Source organism: Episyrphus balteatus, chromosome 1, assembly GCF_945859705.1.
Source record: "Episyrphus balteatus chromosome 1, idEpiBalt1.1, whole genome shotgun sequence".
NCBI classification, from domain to species: domain Eukaryota; kingdom Metazoa; phylum Arthropoda; class Insecta; order Diptera; family Syrphidae; genus Episyrphus; species Episyrphus balteatus.
In genome coordinates, this window is record NC_079134.1 from 68,780,965 (window position 1) to 68,805,707 (window position 24,743).

The 24,743-nt window shown below is 32.2% G+C and overlaps 2 protein-coding genes across 2 annotated transcripts; both read left to right on the forward strand.

The window, feature by feature from the left end:
• Nucleotides 1–7,477: 7,477 nt before the first annotated feature.
• LOC129906185 (uncharacterized) lies at nucleotides 7,478–8,209 on the forward strand. Its single transcript, XM_055981862.1, has one exon. It carries the CDS (start codon nucleotides 7,478–7,480, stop codon nucleotides 8,207–8,209), a length of 732 nt encoding a protein of 243 aa, XP_055837837.1.
• Nucleotides 8,210–11,536: 3,327 nt separating this feature from the next.
• Nucleotides 11,537–12,076, forward strand: LOC129906201 (uncharacterized). The gene has a single exon (XM_055981878.1). The coding sequence runs from the start codon at nucleotides 11,537–11,539 to the stop codon at nucleotides 12,074–12,076; it is 540 nt and encodes a 179-aa protein (XP_055837853.1).
• Nucleotides 12,077–24,743: the final 12,667 nt, after the last annotated feature.

The window sequence follows — 24,743 nt, forward strand, 5'->3', positions numbered from 1 at the left end:
TACTACCAACGATGTTAATTTCATGCTTTTATCACAAAGTGCACGATTGAACTCTTTTTTAATGCTAAGCCGCCTCACTAGTTGTTTTCATGGTTTCTTGTTATAAGAGAATTTGTCTTATGTTTTTTCGTTGGTCATTTGGACCTTTTTGACTTTGACTTAATATTACTTATTTTTTATTTGTTACAACAAAAAGATTGTGCACTAAATTGATAGAAAATGTTGTAACGAACAATTCATTGCTTTATTTTTTGCCGTAGGATATTCTGAAGTCGAGTTATTCCCAAAAAACGATATTTTTGGGTATTCCCAAAAAACGATATTTTTGGGTGTTTTCGCACCGGTTTTGCATGCGATCATTTATCAATAGCTCGGCCATCTTTGGTGATAAAGAGCTGATTTTTTCTGTAAAATGCAGGACATGAACAGGGCTACAAAATAGGTTGGAAAAATGTCAATCATGATATAAGCTTTTTTCGAAATAATGACAAAAATGTGTTTTTTAACAACAAGAATTTGACTTTAAATGGTTGCCATTTTATACAGGGTGTCTCAAAAGTAATGGATCAAACGAAATATGCAGATAGGCCAACTTTAGGGCTCTCAGAATTTGGTAACTTGTTCATCCCAAATCCTTACGGTTTTCAATTCAATGCAGTTTTTGTGAATTATCGAAAAATCTCGACTTTGCAACAGTATTTTGCTTCCTCCGGTCATAATTGATTTTTGTTTTTTACAATTCTTTCACTAAAACATTGGCTAATAAGAATAAATAATTATTAAGTCAAAATATTTTTTTATTTCATACGCCATTTTGCTGCAAATTAATTAACAGTTCCATGTTTTATAAAAACTCAATTACTTAATTTTTTTTCAGAGCAACACACTGCAAAAAATTTGTATGGTCTGACACAGATGAATTATTTTAAAAACTTGCCGTGTTTTTGCACTTTTCAAAAATGTATAAAAGTTTCCAAACTTGAAGTTAGAACAAAAGATATTACAATTTTAATGCAACAAAACAGGCCTTTTCAGAGAAAAATAACAAAGAAAAATAAACACATTTCCTCGACTGTTGTTTGTTTATTTCTTTTTGAATAAAAGCCTCGATTTTTGTTTGTTATTTTGCTCTGAAAACCCTTGTTTTTTGCATTAAAATATCTTTCGTTCTAATTTGAACTTTGGAAATTTTTTTACATTTTTGAAAAGTGCAATAACACGGCAAGTTTTTAAAATAATAAACCAGTATCACACCATACAATTTTTTTTCGGGATGTTCCTCTCAAATAAAAGTAAGAAATTGAGTTTTTATAAAACATGGAACTGTTACATAATTTGCAGCAAAATGGCGTATGAAATAAAAAATATTTTTATTAAATAATTATTTCTTATTATTAGGCAATGTTTTAGTGAAAGAATTGTAAAAAACAAAAATCAATTATGAGCGGAGGAAGCAAAATACTGTTGCAAAGTCGAGATTTTTCGATAATTCACAAAAACTGCATTAAATTGAAAACCGTAAGGATTTGGGATGAACAAGTTTCTAAATTCTGAGAGCCCTAAAGTTGGCCTATCTACATATTTCGTTTGATCCATTACTTTTGGGACACCCTGTATTTACTCACTCACATACAATGAAATTACATACAACGATAGAAAATATTATAAGGAAGAGAACGTATGTTTATTTTTTGGTCTACGATAATCTGGAGCAAAGATATTAGCTTAGAAGTAAAATATCCCAAAAAATGCATTTTTGTGAATAACTCCGCTAAAAAGAATGATCAGGTGGTGAGAAATTGGGTTTAAGTCTTTTAAATATACCCCTATCGATCCATGAAATAAAAACAGACAGTGCCTCTCATCGCAAGGTCAAATGACGCTTTGACTGGAGTATATGGTTTTCCCAGTGTTTGAGAATCAAGAACTAGATACTCCGAATAGTAGTATCACAACAAAAACATTACTGTTAAAAAAAGAGCCAAGTTCTCCCATGTTGAAATTATGCTGGCATAAAAAGTACTGAGATGTAAAAGTGTACCAAGTTCTTAAGTTTGGGTTCAAATTCGTATCAATAAGATGTTGATTGTTCTCTTGACAATTTTTCTTTTAATTACCGATTTTTAAAGTTATTTCAAAAATTGCCAAGTAAACAATCAACATCTTATTGATACGAATTTGAACCCAAACTTAAGAACTTGGTACACTTTTACATCTCAGTACTTTTTATGCCAGCATAATTTCATCATGGGAGAACTTGGCTCTTTTTTTAACAGTAATGTTTTTGTTGTTATTTCACTACTTTTTGCAAGGTATGGCTGTAGAATTGAAAATGTCTGCATTTGATGAGAATTCAGTGAAAATGGGCGGTTGCCACGCCCTCTGATTTTAATTCTCAGGTTTTAAATTTTTCCTTTGTAGGTATAAACTACCATTCTACCAAATTTCAAGATTCTACGATAATCAGAAGTTCTCTCTAATATTTGATGAAAACTCAGCGGAAATGGGTGGTGGCCACGCCCCCTGACTTAAATTCTCAAATTTTAAATTTTTTCCTAGGTATAAACTACTAGTTCTACCATTCTACCAAATTTCAAGATTCTATGATAACACTGGTCAACAAAATTTAACTTTTTTTGCCACAAGACCCAAAATATACTTTTCTAATAGTTTTTGGGGTGCTGAATCCGAATCTGAAGTCAGAAAAATTTGATTGGCCTTCGTTTTCGAAATATTACCGTTAGAAAATGTCAAAAAACGTAATTTTGGCTGTTTTCGAGGTTCTGTTTTTATGTGGGGTAGTTCATTAAAAACAAATTTGTAACGGTTATTATAAGAACAGATATTCTTCTTTCAAAAACTTTTTAAATTTTCCCGATATTATTAAATAAAAAAAAAAAAACATTTTTGAAAGTGTACAATCTATCCTATCACAATAAAGTTCTTGACTACAACTCCAGAAGTATCTATTCTAGATCTATAATATAGGTAGATATAACTACAGTTATACAAGGACAAATCAATTATGCTATTTCGAGAAAAACCATCCCAAATCCGGTTTTCAATTAAATTTGAATTTTTTGAAATTTCAAAAAATCCCTACTTTGCAATAGAATTTTTCTTCTTCCACCCATAATTGATTTTTGTATTTACAATTATTATATCTTGCCTAAACTTGAAGCGATTAATTAATAAAAATATTTTTTTCTTCATACACCATTTCGCTATCAATTAATTAACAGTTCCAAGTTTTATAAAAACTCAAAGTGAAAATTAGCATATTCGAATTCTGGAATTCAGTAATTCCAGAGATACCTCGGAAGGAAGCAACAACCATAACATTAGTATCTAATCTAATGTTGAAAATGATGTCAATCGTATCATGAACTTTTGGGTAACCAAGATACTCGTTAAAATCATTGCACTTATAACACAAATATTGTAAATAATGCTTACTATTTATTTTTTTCAGTTATATTAAATTAACATAACATCGATAAGTTCAGCCACATTTGGCATATCTTAGAATTTTTTAATTTAACACTCCTCGACACTATACAGATTAGTAATTTTATAAAAATTAAAAACATATTCGAACTCTGAATATCAGCTCAGGTGACCTTTTGGTCTTCTTTCTTGAATTTTGTCTTGACAAGTTCATGTCTACTCAAATAAGTTTCTATAAACATAAAAAAATTTAAAGGGGTTAGAAAAATTTGCATTAAAATAACCAAAAATTAAATACAAACCTGAACATATTGTAAATCAGAGTTCCGCACTTGCAAGAAAACATCACCAGTATGTGTGTGTTATACTAATGAGTAATTAATTCAGTTGTTAGCCCAGTACGTTTGATTTCCGATGGCGGTGCGTCATCTCACAGGTTTGATGATGCAGCACCAATGGATTTAAATTTACATCTTCCTAAGAAAATGTTTCGGAGAGAACAACTTGTATATTGATAACCTCGTCCTCTGCGTTTCTAGCTTGCGAGTATTGCGTACAACTGGCAAAGGAACTTTTATTTTTTACAAGTGTATACTTAGGCTGATTGGCACCCAGTCTCCATCACCGAAATCAGTAAGAAAACACTGACCAATGGCGTTCAATTTGGTGCAAGCGTACTCGATTTCAACACTCTGCTATGTACACCAAGTAAATTTGTTTGCATGCCCTTGAAACGGGACGAGTCTTTTCAGTCAACATATACATCTAGTTCACCAGATTGTCAAATTCTCAACTGTATTCTTATCCAAAGATGCGAGCACAAATCTCATATGTTCACAACAGAGTTTAATCATTTAAAGTCCTCGAATTCTATAAAGTAGGTCATTGTTTCTTTTGAAAACTAGAAAGAAATTTGTTGTTTTTTTTATTTAATTTTTTTTTCACATAACTTACCTGAAAAGGGTCATAAATCATAATTCGCTTCTTCGCCTTTTAGACATTTTGCATGAATGAAAATTTCTCGCATGTTTGTGAAGTCCACAGAACATGTATGTTGTCAGAAAAATCAGAATATAACAGAAGAAAAATAAACAATGCACTTTTTGTACAATAATTAAGACATTTTCTTCGCAAAAACTTGTGTGCATTAGAAAATGAAAATCAATCACTCCATAAATACAAATTTAGAACATGTATGTATTTGCGGAGTGATTGATTTTCATTTTTTTAATGTACACAAGTTTTTGCGAAGAAAATTTACTTACGATTTAATTCAAAATTAATAAGCAATGACTACTACATCTATCTATGGAACTTATTTGAATGAGTGAATCTCTTGCCAGACCGACTCGATTTGAAATGTTTTACAGAAGTATGCCTACTGTTTTGCCGTTTTGTTAATAGAATATAACTCTCTCTTGGTAGCTATTTTCTTCGTTGGACTTTGTGTTTTGTGTGTGTCTTTTGGTTTTTATTCAAGAACTGTGGTAGTTTTTTCTGTTGAAGTACTTTCTGCTTCTCGTCAGATTAAAGCAAATACACAGACTGTGTGCAGGGAAGCTTCCTTCAAGCTTCAGTTCTTTTGATGATCTTCTTTCTTTGATGGTTGGTCCTAGGTCCGACCAGAATATACATCTTTTCAATACAATCGGGACTGTAATTTTCAAATTAGTTTGAAGGCATTTTTTAACTCATGGTTCTCACAAGTTTTGGTATCAAAACGGCGCATTCTGCGCTAATTGGATCATCAAGCAAGGTTGCTTATGACCGCCATCTCTACCTACCTACCCTACCTTGAAGGCAATCATCATTGTCTGTCGACATGTTGGTATTTTGTTATTTAAAAATCTCTTATGTTTTTTTTTAGTTCTTAAGTTATGTTTAATTCAATAACTTGGATAAAATTCAGACAAATTAATGGAATGGATTTTTTTTGATTAATTTTATTTCTTGTAGTAAAAAAAACTCGTTTGTTTTCGGTGACAGTCATCAAAAAGAAAATCCCCGCGTTCAACGCAGTGCACCTGATGCAACTTATAACTTATATGCTACCCAAGTTTTTATGACATCAGAGATCTAAAAAATCATAACTTAAGTTCAGGTGGACCGAGTTGAACGCTGGGAATGACATAAACGACGGATCGAATCGAAATTAGCGAAATTGGTGTCTCCTCCACGTTTGGAACATCTAGGTAAAACTATAAATGACGGAATCGTCGGACGTAACGGAGGGAACAGCGCTCGCAACAGCGCTCGACGGATGAAAACTTATTAAAAAGTAAAGAGAACTACAAAACCGTAGTATCGGACATCAGCTTTCGACTGCTTCCTCCAATTGTAGTTCTGGCTTTAGCCGCATCCCATTGGAGATGGTAGTTTATTTATGAGTAGATCTAGTACTGTAACTAACGCATGATCTTCTACTCGAGGAGGGTCTAGGAGATAGGAATGTGTAGTTGTAGTATTCGATTTCTACTCACGAATAAACTACCACCCCCTATTGGAACAAGGCTATTAGCATTAGATCAGATTTGTTTTTTTAAGTTTAATTAAATTTTACGAAACTCACCGCATATTTATAAGAAATATTAATTTTATTTCTTCGCCCCGACGTTTCGCAGAACTTTCAAACTTCGTGGTCACGGGATTACAATGGGTTTGATGGATATTGTTAAATGTTGTTGTTTGTTCTCGATCGCGCACGCAAGTTGTACCTGTGCGTAGTTGTTGGTGCATTTTCTATTGCAGTGGGTGATGACGGGTTTGGTTCTTCTTGAATAGAACTTGTGTGGTCTTGTGTACACACAACGCTCACGACGTCAGCTACTTCTATGTTCATTTTTGTTGGTTTAAGCTTGCTTATCAGTGGGTCCCATGTTGTCGATAGTTTGAAGCTAGAATCGCGGTTGAAATTCTTGTGCTTTTTTATTTCTATAGCTTCTCTTACTATCCTGGGTACATAAAACCTTTCTGTGGCAATCGATTTGGCTTTATCAAACCTAATAAAATGTTCATCGTTATAAGCAATGTGTTCACATATTGCAGATTTTGTGACTGCATTGTTTTGAATAGCTTTTACGTGTTCATTTAATCTTGTTTTGATCGCTCTTTTTGTTTCTCCGACGTATGATGAACCACAGCTGCAAGGAACCAAATAAACTCCTGGATTTTGGAGGGGAATTGTGTCCTTTGGTGTTCTTAAGAACTGTCGAACTTTGGCTGGTGGTTTAGATATGGTTTTTATACCAAATTTGCCTAAAATTCTTGCAATTCCACCCGAAATCTCCTTAATGTAGGGAAGAAAAGCTCGCTTTTCCAATTGGAAAGGTGTGTTTTGTGTTGCATTCGGTTTCGGCTTCCATGCTCTTTGTCTTGAACTGTAACCATTCTTTTTTAAAGTCATGTCTACATACTCTAATTCCTCTTGTAGGTGATCAGGATCACATATTTTGTGTGCACGGTTTACTAGTGCCGACACTACAGATGTGAAATTAGAAGGATGGTGATGAGACGTAGCATGGAGATATCTGTCTGTATGAGTGTTTTTTCTAAATACTGTATGTCCGATAGAACCATCATATCTTTTTATCAACTTTACATCCAAAAAGGCCAAACAATTTTCTTTTTCTTTTTCTGTTGTGAATTTGACTTTTTCATGTATCGAGTTAAGGTGATTTAGGAAACTGTCTACATGATTTTCTTTAATGATACAAAAAGTGTCATCCACATACCTTTTCCAAATTGTTGGTTTAACCGGTGATGTGTCTAGTGCAATTTCTTCAAAGTGCTGCATCCAAATGTCAGCCACTACCGGTGCTATGGGAGAGCCCATTGCAACTCCATCAATTTGAAGGTAATATTTTCCGTTGTAGATAAAATAACCGGATGTTAGACATAAATCGATTAATTCTAGCAATTTGGTGTCATTATAAAAAGAAAACTACCAGGTTCCCAAAATGACACCAAATTGCTAGAATTAATCGATTTATGTGATCCTGATCACCTACAAGAGGAATTAGAGTATGTAGACATGACTTTAAAAAAGAATGGTTACAGTTCAAGACAAAGAGCATGGAAGCCGAAACCGAATGCAACACAAAACACACCTTTCCAATTGGAAAAGCGAGCTTTTCTTCCCTACATTAAGGAGATTTCGGGTGGAATTGCAAGAATTTTAGGCAAATTTGGTATAAAAACCATATCTAAACCACCAGCCAAAGTTCGACAGTTCTTAAGAACACCAAAGGACACAATTCCCCTCCAAAATCCAGGAGTTTATTTGGTTCCTTGCAGCTGTGGTTTATCATACGTCGGAGAAACAAAAAGAGCGATCAAAACAAGATTAAATGAACACGTAAAAGCTATTCAAAACAATGCAGTCACAAAATCTGCAATATGTGAACACATTGCTTATAACGATGAACATTTTATTAGGTTTGATAAAGCCAAATCGATTGCCACAGAAAGGTTTTATGTACCCAGGATAGTAAGAGAAGCTATAGAAATAAAAAAGCACAAGAATTTCAACCGCGATTCTAGCTTCAAACTATCGACAACATGGGACCCACTGATAAGCAAGCTTAAACCAACAAAAATGAACATAGAAGTAGCTGACGTCGTGAGCGTTGTGTGTACACAAGACCACACAAGTTCTATTCAAGAAGAACCAAACCCGTCATCACCCACTGCAATAGAAAATGCACCAACAACTACGCACAGGTACAACTTGCGTGCGCGATCGAGAACAAACAACAACATTTAACAATATCCATCAAACCCATTGTAATCCCGTGACCACGAAGTTTGAAAGTTCTGCGAAACGTCCGGCGGCCTGTTGGACTTCCGGAAGCATTTTTTTGAACATTTGCACTATTTAAACCATAAGAATTTCAATCGGACTCAACTATTGGCTTTTGAGGTTGCTGATGTAGTTAATTTAGCTGATGTAGTTGATGTAGTAGCTCTCAAACAGGGCCCTGATGACAAACAATCGAATTTGTAGCGATTATAAGTAAATACCCGTATTTACCGTCGTTTTGGTAAATACCCGGTATATACCCAGGGTAGGTATAAGGAATATGGACCTACTTGTACATATTTGGGTTGGTTTTTTGTTTTTGTTTGTTTTTTTTTTTTGCAATTTAGTTTTGTTTTTGTTTCCTTGGATGGCGGGATTGAGTAATTGTTTGTAGGTATGCAAAAGGATTGTGAATGAAGGATTAAGAAAGTAGTAGGTAGTACCTACTACTTTCTTAAAATGCATTCACAATCCTAGGTACCTGATCAATGAATGAAATTTTGTTCTTTAAAATTTTTCATAGGATAGGTTAGGGTTAAAAATAAACAAATGAGATCTGGTTTTGGGATATTTTTTGTAAATCAAGGAAAAAAGAATGCATGCACAGTTTTATTTGTTTGCGCATTGATTTGTTTTGTGTTTATTTTTTTTTTGTCTTGTTGAACTGGGGTATCAAATCATGAGTATCTAAGTAGGTAGGTGAAACAAGTAGGTTGTAGGTACCTACATATAGTAACATATCTGCTACACTTTGTTTTTAATTTGATCAAGTTAAGTTAGTAGGTAGGTACATCGTACATACCTATGTCGATCAAATAGTAACTATGTACAAACGTTACTTAACGTAGGTAGAACACAGGTATACTTACACAAATAAACTAATTTAAACCGTAGTCAGTCAGATATGTTTGTAATTATATTATGTATGTAGCAAATACTACGTATCTCATTGTTGCAGGTACTATAATAGGCAGGTTTATGAAATTAAACTAGTTTTATAAACTTTAGATTTTGATCAACTACCTACGATTTTTATTCACAAAACAGAACATAAAAATTTATTTTACAAAAGAAATTATAAATTGTATGAACAAAATAACAACACAGGGATTTTTCGGGTTCCTTAGCCAGAATCATGTAGAGACAAATAATTTTGAAAATAAGTAGGTAGGTAAGTATGTACTTACGAATTTTCAAAAACATAAAAATGTTTAAATTGAAATACCTACCTAGCTGCATTAAAAATACCTAATATGTATAAATATGCTAACAAATTTAAGGAGTATCTAGGTACCTATATTAATTTTGTTTAGCCTTTCAGTATTTTAACTTGGAAAAAAATCGATATCTTTAAAACATATTTTTTTAAAAATCGTGCTAGTTAGTTTATCTATAAACTATAAATCAAGAACAGCGGAAACGGATAACATTCAAATGTCTGGTTTGTTGGGTTTGTCTTTGATCCATATAGCAGAACCAAAATATTTAAATACCTACCTACCTACTAAATTGGAAAAAAAGGAAATAAATTCCTCCTTTATTTTGCATGTCTTGTACATAAACGAAAGGAATTACACATTCCAATTTTGTTGTTGTTTCGTTTATGTAGAGTTAAGGAAATTACTAATTTAATAATAAAATTATTTAGTGGAGTAACTGAAGCTCAAAAATGTTGTAAAGGGCGGAAACAGATCCGATATTCATGATCTTTTCTTACAAACGTCGGTAATTTAAAAATACTTTTACGATAAAAATACTCTATGATAAATTGCCACTGTTTCCGTTTTGCTTTTAAAATTTAAATTACCTAAGACTTTAATTTGTATTTGTTGGTTTTTTTTTCAAAAAAAAAATTTCTAAATGATATAAAAAGATTGCCTGGGTTATTTGAAGACATTGTTTAAGCGGCAGAAGCAATTTTCTCACAAATTGACAAATTTTAAAATCAAGTACGGAAATTGAAAGCAGTGTATTTGAGAAACTGGTCCCCAAACTCAGAATTTTGAACTTATCTTTCATTTCTTTTAATATTTAGTAGTTATAACAGAACGGTAACGTAGTGAGCAATTACAGTGAAATTTAAACCCATAAAATTATGAAAATTATTATTAGATATCTAAACCATAAAAAATGATTTAGTTACTTCACTAATCAATTTAATTCAGATGATAATTTAATACAACGTTTATTGATTCTGCATCAGCTACTAAGTACATTAATCAAAAATATTTATTTCGTGCATTATTCTGATATTATATATGTACATACAAGAGTGATTTATATAATTAAATATAAATAAAAAATTTTTTTTCAAAAAATGAAACATAACTTAGTTTTTGAATATTCTGCTCTTAGCCTAATTCATTTAGGGCCAATTTTTCAATAGTCAGTTAAACAGTCAACAGGCAGATATAGCTTATTCCTAGGAATACAACTATCTGCTTTTTTCAGAGACGAATAAAAACTATTCTAAGGAATAATTTGAACAAAAATATTGTGTCAATTCTCAAAGCTGCTTGAAAGAATTTTGACAAAAAATACAGACGAACACAAGAAAACAAAAACAATTATGGATAAAAATGACGTTTAATTTTGAATATTTAAGACCAAAGTGGATGTAAATGGTAAAATATCCCGATACAAAGCTAGGCTGGTGGCTAAGGGTTGTAGCCAAAGAAAAGGCATAGACTATGAAGAAACGTTTTCGCCTGTGGTGAGGTATGAATCTGTGAGATTTCTCTTGGCCTTAGCTGTGAAAAAAGATCTCGACATAGAACAAATGGATGCCGTAACAGCCTTCTTGCAAGGTGATTTGAATGATGAAATTTATATACGGAAACCAGAAGGATTTGGAATTGGAGATACTAAGGTTCTCCGATTAAAGAAATCCATTTATGGTTTGAAACAGTGGTCTCGTATGTGGAATCAAAAGCTAGATAATGCCTTAAAAGAATTTGGGATGAAGCAATCCAAGTTAGATCCATGTATCTATTATCTATGTTTAGATAGAAAGATGTTGATAGTTGCGATCTATGTAGATGATTTGTTGATTTTGGATAATCATCCTCAACTCAAGAAACAACTTAAGGAAAATTTAATGAAGCATTTCCACATGAAAGACATTGGCATTGCAAATTTATTTTGGGACTGAGATTGCAGAGAGACAGAAAAAATGGCTAACTTTCAATAGTTCAAGAAAAATATGTAAATGAATTGGTAGAACGTTTTGGTTTAACAAATTGCAATCCTTGTTCAACACCGATCGATTGTAACCAAAAATTGAGTAAAACCATGTCTCCCCAATCAAGATTAGAGAGTGAAGAGATGTCAAAAATCCCTTACCAAGAACTGATTGGAAGCTTGCTATTTGCTGCACAAGTATCAAGACCAGATATCAGCTATGCAGTAAATAATTTAAGCCGTTTCAATCAAAATCCAGGGAAGGCTCACTGGACAGCAGCAAAAAGAATATTACGCTATCTCAAAGGTACTGCAGACTTTAAACTTTGCTATTCCAAGAATGATGAAGATGATAAGCTTTTAACTGGGTTTTGCGATGCAGATTATGCTGCTAATATAGATGACCGGAGATCCGTCACTGGATATGTTTTTAAAATGTTGGGTGGCGCTATTTCATGGTGTTCCCGCAAACAGCCTACAGTTGCTTTATCGACCACAGAAGCTGAATACATGTCACTAAGTACACCTATTCAAGAAGCACTTTGGCTTACCGGTTTGAAGAAAGAACTACTTCCAGACACAGACAAAATTGTTTTATTCTGTGATAAATCAAAGTGCTATATCCCTAACTACTTCCAATGCAAGGACTAAACACATAGATGTCCGACATCATTTCGTAAGAGACGTCATCAATGAAGAAATTATCAAATTAACTTATTTGAAGACATCTGGAATGGTAGCTGACATTTTAACTAAAGGACTTCCTTGTGAAAATTCAACTTACTGTGCTAGATTAATGGGTTTGAAAAGTTAGATTCTAGTGGGGTGTTGAAGTTCTATATGATTATTAAGAATCTACTGTAAATTACTTGTTTTATATATCTAGCATCAATATTGTTTGTAGTATGTTTATGTTTATGTTTCAATGAAAATTTATTATTCTATCTTAAACTCTGATTCAAATATATTAGCTGCGTTCCTTTGGAAATATTTATCTACTTTTTAGTACTTAAAACTACTTTGAACTACTTTGCTATACTGAAAAAGTAGTTCAAAGCAGCTTTAAGTACTAAAAAGTAGATAAATATTTCCAAAGGAACGCAGCTATTGTTATTTTAAAGCTTGAAAATATTTGATTTTTAATTACATTTTCCAACTGTTATCTGATTGTTTATGAGCCTAATAACTTTATTCGTCGAACAGTTAACTGACTGTTTATTAGTTTATTATGTTATGTTATGTACCTTATCTATCTGTCCTCAATAAACTTTTGTTGGCATTGATTTTAAATCTATAACAAATGATTTATAAAATTTTATTTATCATAGAGTTCCAAATTACGACTGAATTTCGTTTTTACGGAATATACCTATAACATAAAAAATTAAATGCACTTATAATTAAGTTAATTCTAATTTTTTTTATGGATTGTTGTTAAAGGAAAAAATGACTTACATACCTAATCCTTAAAAACAATTGTAAGAAGAAGAATAAATACATTTTGGTTGGTTGTGCAAAAAAAAAAAACACAAATTCTCTATCCATTCTTAAGAAATAAAAAAAAACTTAAAAATAATAATAGAAGTTCGTTTAAAGTTACAAAAATAACTCGTTAAAATGGTTTTTAGCTGCAAACCAATTAATTTCTTGTAAAACAAAGAATTTTTAGAAAAAAAGTTTGAAAATCGAGACGTTTTTTTAGAGTTTTTTTTTTATACATAAACAAAAATTTAACTTTTTTAGAAATCCAAAAATTATATATGAGCAATTTTCCTTATTTTTCATATAAGAGGTCCTAAAACGATTTTGCACAAATATAATTATAATAATAATGTTTCAAAGTATATATTTTTTTATTTGATAGGTACGACCTCGTTTGCCAAATTACATGATTTTTTTAGCAAAGTTATTGAGAAACCCAACCTTTTCTATAAAAGGCTTATTTTGGTCCTAAAACAAATTGATTTTCCCTCTATGGAATCATGAAAAACTCTTAGTAGTTACCAATTTTCAAGTAGGAAAATCGCTACAGATCGAGATAGAGGCAGACAGACAAAATTATTGCGAAATCCAATTTTTCGCTTTTTGTTATCTCGGGTTCGATGTTTTTACGAATCCTTAACTAACTTAGTTAAAAAATGAATTTGAAATTTAAAAGAATATTTTTTGGAAAAATAAATTTGATTGAAAAAAACGTTCATTGCAACTGAAAAAAAAATGCATCAATAAAAAAAAATTGTATTTGGTACAACTGAAAAACATAAAAAAAAAATTATTATTGCAACTAAAATTTGTAAGAAGTTCGACGAATATTAAAAATGAACTATTTATTGCCCACACTTTGCATTGAATTGTTTTTTCTTTGGAGAATTTTTTTTTATTTACAATAGGTAGGTACATTTTTTTATAAGGCATAATATTGTTTTTATCAATAAAGATGGTGCAATAGTATTTTTTTAATGCAAAACATTATCAAGTTGCAGTAAATATTTGTTTAAAAAAAGATTTTTTACAACCCTGATTTATTTTTTTTTTATTTTTTGCTTCCATCAAAAAAATAAAGTTCACCTGTTTGAATGCAATTCAAATGTAAACAAAAACATGAATAGAATTCGCCAATTCATTCACTCTACTCTATCTAAGAACCTGCTTACCTACCAATCCCAAGGTATAAAAAGAGAAGGTAAGATCTTTAGAAAAAACTCAGTACTGAGAACTGTCAAAACTTATGGCTACATTGAGCCAAAAAACAACGTAAAATCAATCGAAACCACTTTGAATCAATGGAAAATCACTACATTTTTAGCCTAAAGTGGAAAATGATTGAATCAAAGTAGCACACTTTAAGGCTAGGCGCACACATGCGATTTCAGTCGCCCGATTATTTAGTCGCAAAAATGGATCACACGGATTTCAATGCCGGTGAACACACATGCTTCTAAAAAATAGCCGCGATTTAAAAATTGAAAATTGTCCCATTTTTTTGGCGACGCGATTGTCGCAAATTAAAATGGAACAAATGGACCAGTATAGTTGTGCACACACTTGCGACTCAACCGAAAACGACTAAAAAGTAGCAGTCGCAAAGAGGTCAAATCATGCGCACACATGCGATTTTCAACCACTCGATTTTTTAGACGCAAAAAATGAAACACATTATTTTAAATGAGAACGCACAGACTTGCGATTTTAAAATCGCAAAGTTTAAAAAAATGGATCCGGTTCTATTTTTCGCGATTTTTTTTTTTTGCTGTACATAAGGATATATTATACAGAATATAATGCACCTGCCCGCACGTGCGACACTTGGAACAATTATTTTAAGTACAATAATGGATATTACTAGAAAGCGTTGTATAGTGGCTCTTTTTTTATAAACGATAGGAAATTTAAAAGGACAATTCCATAAAATTCATAAAAATTTAAGAGAAGGCCCTCAGAAATTTACCCAGTAGGTACTATAGAATGAGTATATAATGCTCGTGGGGCCTAAAATAAGATACAAACATACACATTGCAGAGAATTTATTTCTATTTCTAATCTAGTAGGGTCAATGTGGGTAAATGTAAACAGGGGTAAATGAAAACATGGCTCATAACAAGCTTCAGTTAAATCTCTTTGATGCATGCATAAGTACAAATCGCGGACGCATGTATCTTTTAACATATACGTCAAGCTCATTGCTGTCAAGAGAGAATTCATTCGACGAGCGTATTTTCCGTGAAAGATAATTTTTTAAAGTGCCAAACAAGTCGTTAGTCTTTCAGAAAAATTAAATATTTTTGCAGATTTAATTAAGTCAGTATAATTTGGAAATACTTTTTTGTTTTTAATTTTGATGTAGATTCTATGTGATACAACCAAATTTAAAAATACAGGACATTTATGTCGATTTGCATGTGTTTACATTTACCCCAGAATATTTTTCATAATGGGTAAATGTAAACAACGTATTCTGGGGGTAAATATAAACATATATTTTTGCTGAAATTATTGGTTTTAATAAAAATAAAGTATTTTTAGTCGATTACTATTGCTAAAGTGCCGCGGAGTCACATTTTAAAGTAGCCAACACCATCATTTTCAGTGGATGATGTTGCAAAATCGGCCTTTGACGTAAAAAAACAAAATATTTGACGTTCGGAGCTGCTCAGGGTTCATATTGGGCCTCTATATAAAGAATCAAAGGAAGAAAACAAAAACTTTTATTGGAATTTGAAAAAGTTTTTGTCAAATACCTTCTTGAACGTTTTTCAAGTTGTTATCCATATGATAAAGAGGAAATTCTAAATTTTAAACCACCGTTTACATTTACCCCAAATTTGTAAAAAAACACAAACATGGTGGGGTATTTGTAAACATGCCATATTTGACAGTAATGTAAACAATTTGGGAAATATTTGTTTATATTTATAAAGAAGAATTGCCATCATTTCATATTTGCATTTGAAGATACCATTCAAGTTGTTCCGTGAAAACATATAAAAATCTAAAGTCGAAAGAAAAAAAAGACATGAAATTGTTTACATTTACCCACATTGACCCTATACAAGCTGTCAAACCCTTACCAAATTTTGAGACATTTATTACTTTACCACTTTTACCAGAGCTTACACCGTTTCATGAATTCACCTTATCATAAAATCCGATCGTAGATACCATTTGTATGAAATTTTCCATTACGAACGGATTTCGTAATTGTTTTCTTTGCGGTCATTTGACCATTAGATTTAAACAGTGAGTATCTCCTGGCTCTTTTGATCTTGAGATGATGCATTTTTTTTCATCGAAAAACGGTCAACTTTTTTTCGACCAAACAATCAATTTTTTCTTGCAATAAAAAATAGTCGCGCGATTTTTTAGTCGCAAGTGTGTGCACGGTAATTTTATTTTGCGACTACGATTTTTTAGTAGCAACGACTGAAAATCGCATGTGTGCGCCTAGCCTGGATCTTAGTTGTTACCACATTAAAAAAAAATAAAAAAAAGTAAAACTGACATCCGCTGGGGATCGAACCAGCTATACCTGGGTTGACAAGCTTGTGCTTTACCACTGTGCCACTTATAAAAATTGATGTGACAAACTGTAACTTAAGCATAGGACGATTTTTAGAAAATTAATGAATATATTTTTCACCATTGATTCAATGTAGAACGGATTAAAAATTACTATGCATTTTTTCTCTGGGTGAACTTAAGGTTTTGACAGCCCAGCCCATTGAAATTGTTGTTGTAAGTCAGCTACAGGGTGGCTGATGAAAGCCGCTACCAAAAAAAACTTTAATAACTTTTTTTCTACTTAGTGAATCTGGTTAATTTTTTTTTTTATTTTACAGATTGGTTTTTAGATTTAACAAAAATGCATAATAGAAAATGGATAATGTTTTCGCAGAATTCCTACGAAAATTTTCCGATAAGCTCATATGCATGATTTTACCATTTCCTTGAAACCCCAAATCGCTTGCATTAACTGCATCCGACTTTTTCTTTTGAGTTTATTGTAAACAGGAAGGCCGCAAAGCAAAACCAACAAATTTTAATGAAAGAAAACAATCCATTCGAGAAATATTTGTGTTTATTCCTGTCTCAAATCTTCAAAAAACAACTTTTTTTAAGGCGCCTCACATGCATTAACGACCAGAGAAGGCATTTAAAATCCATTATTTTTAAAACTTATTAAGCTATATTTAATAAAATTGAATGCGCTTTAACATGAATAAAAGAAAAATAAATTCCATACACTGAAAAAAAAGTTATTTGAATTTTTTAATGTAGCGATATTCATCAGCCACCCTGTATTACATGGAGCCTCAAGAGGCTTGACTCTTTTTTCGAATTTTCTTTTGATAATCATTCTGTGAGGCGCGTACTATTACACGATGCCTCTTGAGTCAAAGACTCAAATTTGACATTTCTCTTTTGATTTAAGTATTGTTGTTGTTGTATTCCACCAAGAAGCAAAAAGAAATGAAAGGGAATGTTGAAAAAAGAAAGAAAGAAACGTCAAAAAAGAGTCTCGGAATTTTGGCCCACGACTCTCCGGTCGGATAATTTTTTGTTTTATCTTCTTTCTCTTTTGCACTCATTGGTTTTGAAAAGAGGCGCGCCTCTTGAGGCTTCATGTAATAGCTGACTAAGCAAATTTGTCTTGGAAATTGTTGTTGCTTTTGACTTTGCCAAATGCCAAACTTCAAAACCTTATTACCCCATTTTGTAAGATGGCGGCTCTAATGATCATACCTTGTCTTTTTATACCATGTACCAATCCATCTTCCTAAATTTTCATAGGTTTAAGCGACCCATACACATACACACCAGACACCACACTTGTGTGCACACCGGAGGGAACACACAAACACAAGTGTCTTGTCAATGGGCCGCCTTATGCACGCAGACATCATGTCGCCCAACGACATCGGCTTATTGTAAACGCAGATACGCACACTATGCTCAATTGCTCATGTTCATATTTCATATGTATGTCTAGATGTCTACACACAATTGAAAAATCTGATCGGTGCCCAGTGCCCATGCAATCTCAAAATCAGCCAACACTCTCTTATAAAATATTTTCAATTACATACAGTTTATGTAGGTACATATCGTCGGCGTAAACCGAAATTGTTCTAAGTCCTTAAGAAATCCTATGTACTTAAAACAATGTTGCTTAAAACCGACAATAAATACATATTTGAAATATTTCACAGCAGCTGATTGCTTAGAAAGTCAAAGACGAATTGAAATCACTTCTATCTACCCACTTGCACTCCTTTTTTTATTTTCGCGGGAGAGTGAGTTAGGTCATGGTCGTAAGAGATCCTTTCTTAAGGGGAGGTTTCCATAGCATTTTAATGGAAGATGGTTGACTAATTGTTGTATTACTTTTGCAGTTTATAAGATAATCTTATGAAACTTACTTTTTTGAAAAGGTAATAAACGTACGAATATTTTTGCATCATTTAAATTTTAGAAACATTTCTTGTGCGATTTTTATAAGGGTCGAAAATGGTTTTTTTCCTGCAAATTTAGATTGAATCAGAATTTTGGTTGGGGCACCGTTGTTTATAAACTTTTTATTTATTTTTTTTTTGTTTTATAATGATCAAATGTGTTTTCATGCAGTACGCGAAACAGATTTTTTTTTTTTTTTTTTTTATTAGAAAAAAAGCTTCGTTAATTTGTTGTAATTTCATGTTTTTTTACTCACTCTTCTTAGAATAACTTTACCGTTTATTAGTGTTTTTAGATGAAACAAAAAGAAAACAATAAAGGGAAATTAGGAGAATGCAATCAAATTTCTAAAATTTAATTTGAAGTTAGTTTGAACGGTTAATTTGAAGGAAAGGTGTCAAAATGCACTTTTTTAGCATTTTAGTCGTGGGGCAAAGCGTGATTATTTTTTAAAATGTTTTTGTATTTTTTAATGAGAAGTTAATATAGTTGTTCATGCAACCCGTTTGCCAAAAAAAAATATTTTTTTTATTTACACACTAAAAATTTGATTTTAATAAACCAATATTTGCATTCTGTTTTTGAGGAAAAGGCAGTCAAAGCATCCACAATTTATTTTTATTATATTTTTTCATTATATTTCAAATCAGTTTCAAAAAAAAAAATATATACTTTTGTTCACAGTATTTTTAATATAAATTGTTGACAAAATGTGTCTATTTTAGCTTTTTTTACTTTGAAAATTCCATTGATCACGCACACATGCAAATTTAGTTCAAAAGAATGCCACGCATAAGCTGGCGCTGATGAACTCTTTTTTTCTGTTCTTTTCTATTTATTGAAAAAAAAACTTGCTCTTGCGCTCTCATTTTCTCGTTATATTTTGTTTTTGTTTTTTGTGTTTACATAATCCTTTTTTTTTTTGTTTCCTATTTCCTCACTCAGGCAGGCAGAAATCATTCATGAAATTATGAAGATGCTGCAGAGAGTAGGTAGATAGTAGATATTTTTTGCAAGATCATTATCTTTTGTTTTCAAAAAGGGTTGTTTTGTTCTTGTTGACTCTTGGGTTTTTTCTAACAATTCATTTCGTGTTTATAATATCGCACCCGCGGTTGCGAGTTGACACTTTTGGGTTTTTTTTTTTGGTGTCAGCGAAATTCTTTGCATTGTGTAATATTCACATCGCTCGTGCGGGGATATAGGTAAAGGATTAGATATGTTTCATGCATTTGTTTGTGTGTAAAAATGTGTATTGACATTTGACATGTGCTTGTGCACAATGATTGATTTCTATATTTAGGTTGATTTCTGGGTTGTATTGTTTATTATACTACACTCGCGCGTGCGTGCGGGGTTATATAATATAAATATGTCGTTTTGTTTTTCATTGTCTTTGTTTATATGTTGCGGATTCGGTTTTTTTTTTGTAGGTATAATAGTTATATTTTCGCGGGGGAATGGGTAAAGGGTTATATAAGTGTAGTTGTGGTTAGAATGCACTTGATGGTATTTATAGAAATAGTTTTGAATAGGTGAAGATGCTCAGTATGTTTCCTTAGCAAAAAAAAAGTTTTTAAAATTACACCTACTGAGGAAACAAGCAAAAAAGTAGCTAATGCCTATCTGAATTTATAAATAAAATATTAGTTTGAAAAAATAGATCATTTTTTTTCAAAGTGTTGAGCTTGAAAATTATTTTTGAAAACTTTCCTAAACTTTGATTACATAATTGAAAAATTAATTTCAAGGTTTAAAAAAAAGTAACTTATAAGTTATTAATGCTGCCTTATTTTTGTTTAATAATAATGTTGGTATAGGTAAATAAAAAACAAAATCGATTCAGTTACGAACTGAGTTCATCGCATTGGTGACTCTAAAAAAATCTTTATTAAAAAGGTGTTGAAAGTAAATTGGATTGATATCGAGTCCATCCTCAAACAACATACACATAAGAACCTAAACATTCTATATATTGTAAGTAAATACATTTCCATGTCAGCCGGCACGCGCGTGTGCGAGACAAAAAATTTCTCAACGAAGAACAACTCAAAAGTGAGCAAGAACCTGAAAATCAATCCTTCTGCGCATCTACTCATATTTTTATACAAACTACACACAGGATACTGTCAAGCAGGGCCGGTTTTAGGGGGGGGGGGCAGCCTGGGCCGTCGCCCAGAGGCGCAAGCACTGAGGGGCGCCGCAGGCGCCCCGAACTTTTACAAAAGTTTTATAAATAACGAAGTCTATCTAATCCATGTTTTATTTATTTTTACTTTCTATCCAATCGATGTTTTATTTATTTTTACTTTTTACTTGCCCCAATTTTTTTCTATTTTACTTTTTCAACGGCGCTCGTATTGTTTGTTTTAAACTTTTTGAAGAATGAAGGCACCCCCCAGTTTTGAGTTAATTTGTTTGGCTTCCGGAAGGACAATGGTGTCCAAAATCTTCGTTCATCTTTGAAGAACAAGGCGCCCCAATTTACTTTGAAAGACTAAAGCAATCTTAATATTCCTCCAACCAATTTAATTTTTGCAAAGGCTCCCCTATATATAAAACACTAAATCATAGCTGGTAATATCCAGGCTGTAATAATGAATAAAGAAACAGAAGGGAGACAGACAGAATCCCGAAATTAAAAGTCCAGGAAGCCCAAAATCCAGAATACCCTAAATTCCGAAAACCCAAAAACCCGAAACCCCAAAATCCCGAAAACCCAAAATCCAGAAAGTCCAAAAATTGACGGCTTCTCCATTTCTCATAAAAAACTACGTTTGTGTGTGAGAATAAAAGAATAGATCTGTTCGTTGTTCCCTCCTCCAGGGCACTCAAGTCATGTCAATTAACTGTCAAAAAAATCAGAGTTTCTCGGGTTTTCACTTTACATCGAACGCCTTTAGTTTCATCAGCGAACATCGAACACAGAGGAAATAACTCTGGTTGAAAAAGGAGCTACAAAAAACGCTTGACAACGAATTCGGAGCGACCCAGAGTGCCCTAGAGCTCACAACGAACAAACCTAATACTTATAAAGGTATGTCGTTTTCGATTGGCCGTCCGGAAGCGTCCGGAATCATTCAGAAGCCTGCTACAAGTTTTTTATTCTCCTACTGAAAAAAAAACAAAAAAATTATTTGATTTTTCACCAATACAGATATTAAGATTCAGAATTGGGTGGAAGTGATTCAAACTTTTTTATTGGATTTCAGAATGAGTAAATCATTGAGTGATTCCAATCGAAAACGACATTAATGTACCTAGTTGAAAAAGTTTTTGAAAAAATATTGTTCAAATAAGACCAACTGTACCTACTCTTTAAATGTGTTTAAACAAAAAAGTCAGAAATAAAGGTAAACTTGTCAATTGAGCCTAAATGACATGAATATTTAATTTTTTTTAAAGTTAACCTTATGTACTTTAACAAACTGCACATTGTCAATAAATGCATTAACAAGTATATGAGAGGTAAGACATAATCTGCTATTGCTTTTTTCGTGATTTTAAAAATTGTTTTAAAATGAATTTTTTTTTGAGAGGCGCCACTTGCAATCTTGCCCAGGGGCGCCGGTAGTGCTTAAACCGGCACTGCTGTCAAGTATATTATATCAATGCACCCATATAACACATCCTCTACCTGCTTCTCCGCTGAACAACTGTAATTATTATTATAATGCAAAAAATTTCTCTGATACACAAAAAACTCAAATGCCATCCACAACAGCAACATGGAAACAAGTTTCTTTTTCATTTCAAAAATAAATAGGTATACACTCCAGAAATCTTTCATGAAAATATTGAATTTCAAACCAGTTTTCGTCCACAAACACCATATCCATATAAAGATCTATGTAGTATACCTACATCCATTTGCATGTCACCCCGCACGCGTGAGTGCGATGGCGATCTCACAAAGAGACAATGAATGAAAACCATAACCATAACCAACATCCTGAGAGTAAAAAACCAGAGAATTCGATGGCGAGAGAGCGAAACACATTCACTAATACAGACAAATGCTTTTACATGAGATTTGACTTTGCTGAAAAAGGGAACCCAGTCTTAAGCCTAAAACAGATGTGCGGCACATCTGCACGCATCGCTGCACCCAAAATACATGTGCATACTTTTGATATTTTTGATGCCAATTTCTGTCAACAAAAAGTGACAACCTCTATTTTATTTATTTTTTTTTTTTTATGTTAAAAAGTAAACTATGGATACAAACGAAACAACGAGCGCCAATCAAATATTAATATTAGTAGGTGTATACGAAAAATATTTACAATTTTTTAATGTGTGTCGTGTGTCCAGGGTGAAACCATCAAGGCCCTGGACACGATTCATATATACTGAGAATGAGAGGGAGCTTCATGGATTTTTCAACAAACTTTTTTTGATAATTAAAAGTGATGACCACTACCAGTTCAGGAAAGCAACCCGTATGGGAATACAGGAGTTCACTCTCCTCAATAGTTTGCTGTTGAGACGAATAAAAAAGCAGGACATCATTCGGCAGTCTATAATTCCCGAATGTCGGTTGGCTATAACCCTTGTGTAAGTAGGTATATATCTAAATAACAAAAACAAATCTATATACGATTTTAAGGCTGAGTGGACCACGTAAAAATCGGGTTATCGTTTACAAATCGGTGAATAACTTTTACATTTTTAAAGATAATTGAATGAAATAAATTTTATTATTTAGATAATAAACAAGGCTAAATATCTTCATCCCCACAATTTCCAAATTTGTGCACTTGTAATTAAGAGAGAACAAAACATGATAAAATTTTCGTTTTTTTAGAACGACCTGAAAGACATTGGTTTGTTTCTTAGTTAGACTAAAATTTTTATTTTTTTTATTTATATTTTGGATTGAGGTTGAATCAAACTACGGAGTAAAAATATTTTGAAAAACTAAAAATGTATTTTTCATAGAAAAAAATTAATCGAAACTGAAGCTATTTTTCCTTATGTTACAATGTTTGAACATGTATAACTTCTGTAATTATTGATAAAATTCATCGAAATAAAAAGAAATAAGTACCTCAACTCAAATACTAACACATTGATTAGTTTAAGAAATTTATATTAAGTTTTAAGGTCTTAAACAACAAAAAAATACTAAAAAATCATATTTTCTTAACTTTTTTAAAAAAAAGTGGTTTAATTTCTTTGTTTTTCAAAGTATGATTTTGATTTTTATTTTATTTAAAAGCTTAGTTTATGGACTATGGAGTAAAACTATATTTTGTTGGAAAATATTATTTTGTAACCCTCCAATCGCTTTTTAAGTAGTCCCAAAAACAATAAACTGTACTATGAAACCAGAATTTTTAGATTTTTTGTTTTATTTTTTTTATTTTTTTTCATTATTTTTTCTATCAATATCAAGTTAGAAAATAAGAATTGCTATAATAGTTTTCTTACAATTAATTTTTGAAAAAGAGTCTACTTTCCATTTTTTTCCTCAGAAATTCATGGAATGCGTATGTATTGGAATTTGTAGTTCAAACAAATTCCGCTGGCGCTAGTTGTATCTCTCTCTTTATTATCTTCTATTTTGTTTCTACATGATCTCTCGCACTCGCTCTGTCGAGTGGCAGTGGCGTAGATAGGGGGGAGATCAGGGGGATATATCCCCCCCCCATTGGGATCGATAATTGTGCAGTATAAACAGTCATGAATAAATAAGTTGAAGAAGCGCACTTTGAAAAAAACGCTATGGATTTCGAGTTCTTGATTAGTTTAAAGGTTATAAATATGGTTTAACAACTTTCGTTGCCATTAAGTCGGTGTTTCAAAGAGTGAATTTAGAATTGGTCCAAGCAAAGGAGCTCGCTAAAGATTTAAGGGATCAACTAAAAATTAAACGGGCAGAAGACGACTCATTTTCGAAAGTTTTTTGTATATGGGAAAAATTTGCTGAAATCCTTCATATAGGCGTTAAACATAAGAGAATAGTGAAGCGACAAAAGAATCGTTCGAACCCTTCGGTTCAAAGTACAGTAAAGAATATTTTCGTGTTACTGTTTTCAATCTTTTTCTCGATTTCTATGTAATGGGCCTTGGAGAAAAATGTACAAACCATGAAAACACACTAGAAGGGTTTCCGGTTCTTTCTAAGGATTCTTCGTCTGAAATAGACAAAGCAGCTAAAAAATTTAATGAAACTGTTGAGTTTTACCAAAAACTAGACCACATAAAATAGAACAAAAACAATAAGATTTCCTTATAGTTTTCATCCAAGAAGGAAATATTATTTAAACAATCGGGATTTCCTAATTGTTTTACCGACTTCCAAAAAGGAGGAGTTATTCAATTCGTCTGTACTTTTTTTTTTGTGTTTGTCACCTCATATTT